Here is an 11,126-nt window from a genome sequence, read left to right as displayed (position 1 = left end):
GATTTTACCCGAATTTAAAGCCAATTTTTGTGCTGTTTCTCAGTTTGTGGGCTAATTGAGGCGATTTGATAAATATCCCTTCCTGTGAATAGCAGAAAAAATGTTTTCCTGCCACTGTTTGGTAGAGGCAGATGCATTGTAGAAGATTTCATGGTCCTGGCACAGAGAAGAGTGTCCCTTCACTGAACCAGAACTGTCATCAGTGTGCACACTGAATAATCTTTCATCTGACACCGGTCATACAGAGACCGAACAGCCCATATCAAGGAGTCCGGCACTCCATACTCCCGGAGCACCCCCCACAAGAGTCCCCGAGGGACATGGTTGAACGCCTTCTCCAAGTCCACAAAACACATGTAGACCGGTTGGGCGAACTCCCATGCACCCTCCAGGATCCTGCCGAGGGGATAGAGCTGGTCCACTGTTCCACGGCCAGGACGAAAACCACACTGCACCTCCTGAATCCGAGATTCGACTATCCGGCGGATTCTCCTCTCCAGTACCCCTGAATAGACCTTACCAGGGAGGCTGAGGAGTGTGATCCCCCTATAGTTGGAACACACCCTCCGGTCCCCCTTTTTAAAGAGGGGGACTGTCAAGTGATTTTAACAGGTCAAGCTTTCCCACACTTGAAAAGGGAAGGGTCTCACACTCCTGAAAACTAGACGCAGGACTTCACTCAGTGCTTTATCCTTTTTCTTTATTTTTCTTTTGGCACAGGTTTTGGCACAGGCCCTGGCACAGGTGAAAAACCTTTAACAAATCAAACACAAATTATTACCATAGAAAAGCAAAGTATTGCTAGATATATATATATATATAAACATTACTTCAGTGTACACAGATAAATTTAGCCATCTAACATTAATAAATATATCAATAAAAGGGACTAATGTTAGCACAGTTTTTTACAGTGTATACTCAGTGCATGGTTTTAGAGGCATTTCGTCTGTTAAATTAACTAAATCTATTTTTAATACATCCTTTTTTAACTTAAGTATTTATTTATTTCTTTTTTCTTTTTAACAGTCCATACATTGGATCATCACTCTCCGTAATTAAAATATCCTGGGTCACACACATGATACGATATGAATAACTTAAACAAGTGACCCAGTAACAAATAATAAACAAATAATCTGACGGGCATCCACCTCCTAAGACCAGAAGCAAGCTTTTTTTTTTTTTTCTCCACAAGCTCACCGGCAGTCCTTTAGGAGTTTTTTTTAAGTCCTTTTCCTTGCCTGTCTCGTGGAAAGCGTCCGTTCTTTCGACACACACACACAAAGAGAGCCCGCTGCTCCCTCAGCTCAGGGAATAATTAGTCATCCGCTTCACCTGCGGGCGAGCGGTTGCCGGTGTCGGCATACGTGCGCGCTCCCCGCTGCGTGCAGGGGAGAACGGTCAGAAGCAGGCGCGGGCACTCAGCATTGTCACTCACTCGCCGCAACAGGGACCACCACCCCGATCTGCCTGTCCAAAGGCACTGCCCCCGATGTCCACGCGATGCTGCAGAGGCGTGTCAACCAAGACAGCCCTACAACATCCAGAGCCTTGAGGAACTCAGGACGGACCTCATCCACCCCGGTTGCCACCGAGGAGTTTTTTGACCACCTCGGCAACCTCAGCCCCAGAAATGGGAGGCCCCACGTCCGAGCTCCCCAACTCTGCTTCCTCATCGGAAGGCGTGTCGGTAGGATTGAGGAGGCCCTCGAAGTATTCCCCCCACTGACTCACGACGTCCCTAGTTGAGGTCAGCAGAGCCCCGCCCTCACCATACACGGTGTTGACCGTGCACCGCTCCCCCCCCGACTCCTCGAGGCCGTCCGGAAATCATTCTCCATGGCCTCCCCGAACTCCTCCCAAGCCCGAGTTTTTGCCTCAGCAACCGCCGAGGCCGCGTTCCGCTTGGCCTGTCGGTACCCATCAGCTGCTTCCAGAGTCCCACTGGCCAAAAAGGCCCGATAGGACTCCTTCTTCAGCTTGATGGCTTCCCTCACCACTGGTGTCCACCAGCGGGGTCGGGGGTTGCCGCCACGACAGGCACCGACCACCTTACGGCCACAGCTCCGGTCGGCCACCTCAACAATGGAGGCACGGAACATGGCCCATTCGGGCTCAATGTCCCCCACCTCCGCCGGGACATGGTTGAAGCTCTGCCGGAGGTGGGAGTTGAAACTCCTCCTTACAGGGGATTCCACCAGCCGTTCCCAACAGACCCTCACAATACGTTTGGGCCTGCCAGGTCTGACCGGCTTCCTCCCCCACCAGCGGAGCTAACTCACCACCAGGTGGTGATCAGTTGACAGCTCTGCCCCTCTCTTCAGGACATACGGCCGCAAGTCCGACGATACGACCACAAAGTCGGTCATCGAGCTGCGGCCTAGGGTGTCCTGGTGCCAAGTGCACTTATGGACACCCTTATGCCCGAACATGGTGTTCGTTATGGACAGTCCGTGACGAGCACAGAAGTCCAATAACAAAACACCACTCTGATTCAGATCAGGGGGGCCGTTCCTCCCAATCACGCCCCTCCAGGTCTCACTGTCATTGCCCACGTGAGCATTGAAGTCCCCCAGCAGGACGAGGGAGTCTCCCGGAGGAGCACTCTCCAGTGCCTCCTCCAGGGACTCCAAAAAGGGTGGGTACTCTGAACTGCCGTTCGGTGCATAAGCACAAACAACAGTCAGGACCCGTCCCCCCACCCTAAGGCGGAGGGAGGCTACCCTCTCGCTCACCGGGGTAAACCCCAATGTACAGGCGCATAGCCGGGGGGCAATAAGTATGCCCACACCTGCTCTACGCCTCTTACCACGGGCAACTCCAGAGTGGAAGAGAGTCCAACCCCTCTCGAGGAGGCTGGTTCCGGAGCCCAAGCCATGCGTCGAGGTGAGTCCGACTATATCTAGCCGGAACCGCTCAGCCTCGCGCACCAGCTCAGGCTCCTTCCCCAGCAGAGAGGTGACGTTCCACGTCCCAAGAGCCAGCTTCAGTAGACGAGGATCAGACCGCCAAGGTCTCTGCCTTCGGCTGCCGCCCAGCTCACAATGCACCCGACCCCCATGGCCCCTCCCACGGGTGGTGAGCCCGTCAGAAGGGGGACCCGTGTAATTTCTTTGGGCTGTGCCCGACCGAGCCCCACGGGCACAGACCCGGCCACCAGGCACTCGCCGGCGGGCCCCACCCCTGGGCCTGGCTCCAGGGGGAGGCCCCGGTGACCCGCGTCCGGGCAAGGGTACACGGTGTCCAATATTGTCCATCATCATAGGGGTTTTATGAGCTGTTCTTTGTCTGGTACCTCATCTAGGATCTGTTTGCCATGGGTGACCCTAGTTCCCAGACTCATTGGGGCACGCAAACTCCCCCACCACGATAAGGTGACAGCTCATGGGGGGGTAATCATAATCCAATTTATTAATTTCAAAATAATCCAATTCAGAGTCCATTCAAAAAAAAATTCCTAGCTAAGAAACCAACAGATTGCACTGAAACTTGTCTTCAGTCCAATCTCCCGTCCTGAGCGTGCCTGAGGCGACTGTGGAGAGAAACGACTCCCTTTGAACAGGAAGAAACCTCTGGCAGAACCAGAACCAGGAAGGGTGGCCATCCGCCTCCACCAGCTGGGGTTTGAGAGGACAGAAAAGAGGGGACAACAAACACTGTAACACCATTCAAAGGATACCTGTTGGAACAGGGAAACATGAGTTAATGACCACAATAACATGTATTGACATGTATTGTCAACAATAATGACAATACATGTCCCATGTACATAATATCTTTTGAGAAATTAAACGGGGAAAAAAGAGAGTAAAGTGAGGAAAGGTGTGATATGAGGCCCCCCAGCAGTCTGGGCCTATAGCAGCTTAACTATGGGATGTTTCAGGATCACCTGAGCCATCCCTAACTATAAGCTTTATCAGAAAGGAAAGTTTTAAGTCTGGTCTTAAAGCTGCCGGCGGCAGGTTTTCAAAATTCTGAGTCTAAAGTCGGAAAATGCGAACTGATACAACTTTCAGGTCCCTCCCCCAACCTCTACCAAGCTCCAAACCGCCCCCCAAACCCCTCCCCCTCTGTGTACGAGGTTGTGCACATGAGTTCACACCAGTGTGCGCGCACTCAAGCTGGGGGCAGACTCACGCTCAGCATGGAAGACTCTTTATGTCTTATGGAAGACCCCCCTAACGTGATTGGTTAAAAACAGCCGGGAGCGCTCGATTTTTGCAAGCACGATTACAGGCTTCAGAGGGAGCTACAGAATTCGCGATTTTTCCTAAACGGCCTATTTAATATTCTACTTCCAGAATCCCATGACAGTTCAAGCTAATATGACTAAAAAAAAGTTGCCGACGTCATTTCCAGTCTTCATTCTGTCTGTATCACAAAATACAGTTGCATTTTCAGTATCTAGATTTTTTTGTTTATTTTCCAACTGACGGTGTTTCATTGCTCTACTCAGGATACTTGTGTGAATGTATCCACTTTGTTATGAATAAAGATAGTTGAAAAACAAATAAAACAAGCGAGAGCTCTGAACATCTTCACTTGGATTTAGTTAATTTTTTTATTTTGTGAATTGTTTATTTATTTGTCTATTTATTTATTTTATTTTTTATTTTTTTATTTTGTCACTCCTTCGTCGACGCTCCACACCCGCAGTTACATAATTGTACCGTTGGTGGCGGTAATGCAACATTACGGATGCTAACCGCCAATAAATTACAAGAAGAAGAAGAACATCGTCACTTCTTTTTGGCGGAAGTGTGTAGTTGGTCTCCGGGAAACAGAGGCGGAGTGAAACCTCTTCGTTATCCCTTGCTCTCTGAAGTGGATTAGGGTCGGACTGGGCTGCTGCCACGTCAGATGCTCCGTCACCACTAACAACAGAAAACATGGCGACGTCTATTAGGGAGAAGCAGACAGGTATGTGACAGTGGTGTCTTTCCGTCGGTTGAAGTTAGTTAAACAGCAGGCAGTCGGGATAACAGGCAACAAAGAGCTTCACCGGACCCTCAGAGATGCTAAACTCAGCGCTGTCAGACCTCTCACCAGCTAACAACCACCCCGCCTCAACAGAACTAGCTGCCGGCTGAGCTGCTGAACTGTTCTTTCTGTTCTGTTTCACACCATAAAATCGTTCATTTCTCCGCCCCTTCAACACCAGTAATTTAAACCACCACTCTGTAAACTGAGTTGGTAATCGCACGGCTAGCATAATAGCTGGTGGATTGAAACGGAGGAATTGTCTCGGTGAAGCTAGCCTGCTGCTAAAGTGAAAACTGGATTTAGGATATTTCTGGTTTGCAAAGCCACAGGAGGTCTGACAATATCAACCCATCCGTCCCTCCTATGCTCACCTCACCCTGTCATGAGTTTTCTTAAGTCGTGGCGTTACAGACCCATTGTCCCTAAAATGTGGCTATGCTCTGAATATGTGTCAAAACTATGTGGCTTTTTTAAAATGAAATTACAGTTAACACTTCACAGAGACTGAGCAGCAAAATATCTAAGGTGAACAATGAGAAAACTGCTTGAAAACTTTGCTCCTGTCTTATTTTGATCTTGATAATATCAAAAGGAGAAACTGCAGTCATCTGAACACCAAGTGTTTCACTAAAAGCTTGGAAGGAAAAAACGCAACAAAAAAAAAAAAGAAGCTAGCTTAATTTAACAGTTACCAAAAAAAAAAATTGCAATAAATTGAAGAAGATGTTTAAATGTCGAAACCAATTAACAAAGTACAGCTCTGAGTCTTTGTTACGTGTTACACTTTAGACTCTGTACGTAAGGTGCAGAAGTCAGGAGCAATACAGAAATCACGCCGAGCACAGTTTTCAATCCAAGATTAGGCTCCTGGTTGTGTTGACATCAGTCCTACATGTTTCTGCCTTCCATTATCCCGGGAAGCCGTACACAGTTCAGTCAAAGGAAATTCCCAGGAAACTCTCACAGCACACAGACAGTAAATGCACTGAAAGATGGGCGGGAGCAAATGCTGACAACATTTATATTCAATCATCACCTTTCTGGACCATCTCTGGAACATTTCAGGACTCCAGTGCAGAAATTAGAGCCTAATAAGTGCAGTCACAGTTTGGAAATTGTTTGCACTTATGCAGCACTTTGTTAGTCCTGTTTCGGTTCTAAGAAATGCTTTAAAATAAGTTTCTTATTTACAGACTCAGAGAAGTACTCATAGAGTGCTTCTTATATATATATATACACACACACACACACACATATATATTATGAAGGGCTTTTACTCCACAGTCGGACACCTATGAGCATGTCGGGGGGCATGTGGTCCGATGTCGTGCCCAGGGACACTTGCAGATCCACGTCTCTGCAGACTTCCACACAAGCCTGCCTCTTCAGCTGAGTAAAGCTGTAGTTTGGAACCATGTACAAGGTGTAGCACAGTGCTCACAGGGAGGTTCCAGACTACAGTGCTTTTTATTCAAAATCTATCTCACACCTCACACATTTTCATATTAAAGTTAATCCCAATGTAAATTGGTGTTTAACTAAAACCGCTGCAACAATTATCAACAGAATACCCCCCCCCCCCCTCCCAAAAAAAATGCAATAATCTGCATGCTTGGCACAAATCTTTCAAATGATGATTTGATTCTAAGCAGTTGCTGATTAGTTGTAGTGGTGCTGTAGCCATTTTATTTGAAAGTCTTTAAATTTCTGAGGTTTTTGTGTCTCTGCAGTGGCTTTAAAGCGCATGCTGAACTTCAACACTCCTCCTCTGAAGAACACAACAGCCGAGCCAGTATGGAAGGTAACACTGCAACACCTGCTGCACACCATCACAGATCTGACGGGTTTGACCCTCTGTTGGTCATTAGTCACAGAAAAAAAACTCATGGTGAATTAGCCAATTTTTTTAGTTAATAATTTATTATTATTTGTATATCAATCAGTCGGAGCAGTTTTATTTATATCCACCTGAATTGGCACCTTGATTGCTCTAACTTCACTAAACCAATCACATTTTTTTTTAATCTATGGATAGTTTCACTCCAGTTTCCAGTGACTGTATGTTTAGATAGTGTGATGTGAAGTTCAATTGAAGATTACTGTATTAATACCAAAAAGGAAAGTTCTTTTATACATAATAAAGATCGAATAATAGTCATGGTGTCTATGGACAGGAATAAGCTCTTGTTTCGTTGTTTCTCGCAGCAGAGCTGAAGAAGTCTCTGACTGAAGAAGCCTCTGGCTGAACACACTTTGTTTTTTATGTTGTGTTCAGGGTGTGCAGTGTCATCCTTTATGTTGAGCAACGTATTCGGCATGCTCCTTTGCACAGTCAGCTTCAGGGTCTCCAGAGCAAATTGGATGTATAGTTTTGTAAATTCTAACAATAATTAAAAATAGATGCAAATAACGAGTAGAGTTCATATTTTTTCCTCTATTTCGTCTGAAAAAAGCAAAAAATATACAAAACAATTGATTGTTTTCTGTCATTTATGGATTTAGTTTCTTTTTTTCGACAAAATAAAAAAGCTTAATGACCGTGTGTGATTGTGCCATCATTTTTGGGGTCGTATGAAGTATTATCAACATGATATCGACATTTAATTTTTTCCCAGTTACTTTAAACATCACAAGTATTTTGATAAGCACAATGTTTTCTGTGCATCTGCGACTCCATGCAAACGTGGATTTCAAACCCCATTTTTGAAAATACCCCCTTTGGCGTAAGTTTCCTCAAAGCTTTTATATTTCCACAAAAACATGAAAAATCCAATCATTAGTGCGATGATGCCACACCTCGGGTCACAGGCAGCAGCACAGAAGAGAGGAGATGTGTTGATCCTTTTGCTAAAGTCTTCTACCTCGAGCTTTGCCGTGTGTGTTTCTGCAGGTGTTGGTGTACGACCGCTTTGGCCAGGACATCATCTCCCCTCTGCTATCTGTCAAAGAGCTGCGAGACATGGGCATCACCCTGCATCTGTGAGACACCTTTTTCTTATAGCAAAGTAAACCTGAATGTCACATTCACATTGGATGCAGCAACCTTTTTACTTTGAACAATATTTGCCTGAAGAATTGATTGTAATTATCAGAATAGTTGTAGATCACTAACTGATCTATCATCTTATTCATTTAAAGCTAAGTTCAAGGGAATGGAGCCTCACTCTTTTCAAAACGAAGAGGTTTAATTTTCAGGTGGATATATGTCCGCTTAAGTCTAAATGATGTGCACTGATACTGAAAGATCTTTATTTTTATTATCTGGAAAAAAGATACAGGAGGTGGTGCAAAGTGGTAACATACTGTGGTAGATGGAAACATTCAACAATTCTTTTCTTGTATTTAAAAAAAAAAAAACATTTTACAACTTACCATTTGATAATGATAAAGACTTCTCAGTATTTCCATGTTAGTAATCAAGCAGCTCTTTAAAGTACTAACAGGTCTGATTTGCATGCCTTCCTTGGTATTACTTTGGTGTTGAGCTAAATGAACCGATCAGATTGATGAGGATGGTGATAGATTCTAATGATATGCAGTCTTATGTGTGATATGCATCTAGAGAATAGCAAAATCCTGAAATATAACTAAATGTCGAGCACAAGTGGTTAAGAAGTGACCAACACAGCACAAGATGAACATTTTGGATTGTCCCAGCCTCTGAGTTTTATCCAGAGTCTATCGAGGGAATGAAAGTGAGAATAACAACAGAGAAGCCTTTGAGCCTGGCAGCTGTGGATCATTACCCTTACATTAGGTTAGTGGCCCCCAAGGAAGCCTTTTCTAAGGTTGTCTTGTTTAGGTCAAATTAAATGACAGGTTATGGTTAAAGGGTTTTTGAGTTTGATGTAATGGACATACACAAATAGTCTTTTTCTCTCTCTCTCTCTCTTTCTCCTCACACCTTCAAAGTCATGTGGTGTTGCAGAATTTATACAGCAGCAAAAGAGGAAAAATACACAAAAACACACTGCTTTTCATTTCCAGCATAGAATAAATATTTATATGTAGATAAATGATATATAAAAACAGTTGTGTTTGACTACATTTATACAAATAATGTTCATTCAGGATTTAGTTTTATTCCATTCAGAGGAAAATGTTACGGTGTTATTTGTGTTTGTTCAGGCTCCTTCACTCAGACAGAGACCCCATTCCAGATGTTCCAGCCATTTACTTCCTTATGCCCACAGAGGAGAACATCGACAGGATTTGTCAGGTGCTCTCACACACTTAACTGTTTTAACTTTGTCTGCCAGCTGTAAGAAATGTTTCTAAATGAAAAGGAGTTTTCTACCAAAGCTTAAAAAAATCAGACCCTTTATAAATGAAGCTAGAAATAACTTGGTGAAGGAGGGCGGTTTTTCTGGTGTGTTTACTAGTATCACTTCCCTCATTCCTTTCGTTGATTATTTGATTTTGATCATGATAAGAATGGTGTAACGGCCCTGAGCATTTTGATTAGCACTGCCACTCATTCCCTTTCATTTTCCACACCTTTTCTGCTTCCTCATGTCGACCGTGGTCATTTCTTTGAGCTATTTGCCCTCCTTGGTGATGCTGTTGCTTTGGATCGTTACATCCATCATTACAAATTCAAATTCAAAAATACTTTATTTATCCCAGAGGGAAATTAAATGTTGATGTAGCGCAATTAAATCAAGGAGTTATTATAGATGCTGATGGCTGTGGGCAGGAAAGGGTTACTGTAGCTGGTCAACCACGACACCAGTTTATCAGTCTGGAGTTGGAAGTCCCACAGGATGTTAGCTTTGGCATTTTCTGGAGTTATATTAGGGACTTCTGACCCATACTGGTACTCGCCTTCATCTTAAATCCTTTAACTCCTGTTCTTTTGGCCAGATAGATTTATACACTGCCCGGCCTAAAACAAGAAAATGAAGAAGAGCAGCACTGATAGTTGAATCAATTTCAAAAGATCGGAAATGAATGACAGATCTAGTTTGGGCTTGAAGAAAATTCATATGTTTAGTATCTTGGGAACCTTGTGGCTGTAATGAGTGAATGATCAGCACTTCCTGTAATGTGGTGATTGTATGTGGGTGTGTGTGTGTCTGCAGGACCTGAGGAACCAGCTGTACGAGTCGTATTACCTGAACTTCATCTCTGCCATTAGTCGAAGTAAACTGGAGGACATCGCCAGCGCTGCTCTGGCTGCCAATGCAGTCATCCAAGTCACCAAGGTTACCATGGTTACACCTTTCTTTTTGCATACTAATCTTTTTTCTTTTTAGTATTGCAAAAAAAGCAATTACATTACTAATTGGAAGCTACAGCAGTTGCCAGCTAGTTCCCTTTTTGAATAATCGGTGTCACTGTAGTGAACCTAAATGAATAAAAAGTACCGCAAAGTGGCCCCCAAAATATTTAATCAGACTTGCAGAGATGTGTGTGAAGGCAGAGTAACCCTCCTCAGATGATTCCTTATACATCACAGCATACTGCAGATGTATTTGAAATGGAATTCCTGCCAGTCCATCAAAAGTATGAGGAAGACTGAGTTTAGATTTCATAATAGAGTTTAATCACAAAAGAAATGAAGCTGTTTGGACTGAAACACTCAAGTGTACCACAGACTTTCTGGCATTTTTCTGCTTGGACGCCGAACGGTGTCTCTTTGGATGGAGTACTGTTGGATTGTCACCGGCTCCGTTCACTCTTTTCCACACTGTGCTGGGAAAATGTTACACTCTTTTTTCAAGGACGGTTTCTGACGTGAAAAAAAAGAGGCAATCCTCCAACAGTGCTCCAGGAGCAGGCAGGCTGCAGACGGCGTGTGGTCACTTCATTAAGTAGTTAACATGTTGACATAGCCCCCAGCAGCCCCCTTTCTCTGCAAGCAGGTACCCTTTCCACAGTGTTATCAGATGGAGAGTTACAGCCTGGTATTATACTGCAGTCCTTTGAAGTTTGCTTGTCAAGGCATTTGCTCTCGATGCAGTTTCAATATTTCAGTAAGATTGATTCACACTAAAAACAGATGGAAATAAAAAAAAATAATTAAATTTCCCTTTTATGAGATTTCCTTTTATTTGTGAAACAGTTGAACAGGTTTTTGTCATGGAGCATTTGCTCAGGTGTTTGCATGTGTTAGTTCAGTTGTGATGTCCTTGTGTTTC

The 11,126-nt window shown here is 44.4% G+C and overlaps 1 protein-coding gene across 2 annotated transcripts in view; it reads left to right on the top strand.

Annotated features, from left to right (window-relative positions):
• Positions 1-4,806: 4,806 nt before the first annotated feature.
• scfd1 (sec1 family domain containing 1) overlaps positions 4,807-11,126 on the top strand; it is a 52,877-nt gene continuing 46,557 nt past the window's right edge. The window contains exons 1-5 of one of the 2 annotated variants that reach the window (XM_075448319.1): positions 4,807-4,923; positions 6,717-6,787; positions 7,877-7,965; positions 9,115-9,205; positions 10,068-10,190. In XM_075448319.1, the coding sequence (XP_075304434.1) occupies positions 4,893-4,923; positions 6,717-6,787; positions 7,877-7,965; positions 9,115-9,205; positions 10,068-10,190 (405 nt within the window). In that variant the 5' untranslated portion in view covers positions 4,807-4,892. Of the gene's footprint in view, positions 4,924-6,716; positions 6,788-7,876; positions 7,966-8,656; positions 8,744-9,114; positions 9,206-10,067; positions 10,191-11,126 lie in introns of those variants that run through there. The other variant, XM_075448320.1, reaches the window with a different exon arrangement.

This window comes from Odontesthes bonariensis, chromosome 17, assembly GCF_027942865.1.
Source record: "Odontesthes bonariensis isolate fOdoBon6 chromosome 17, fOdoBon6.hap1, whole genome shotgun sequence".
Taxonomy (NCBI): domain Eukaryota; kingdom Metazoa; phylum Chordata; class Actinopteri; order Atheriniformes; family Atherinopsidae; genus Odontesthes; species Odontesthes bonariensis.
Note: the sequence above shows the minus strand (reverse complement) of the source record. Positions and strands in the feature narration are given on the sequence as shown.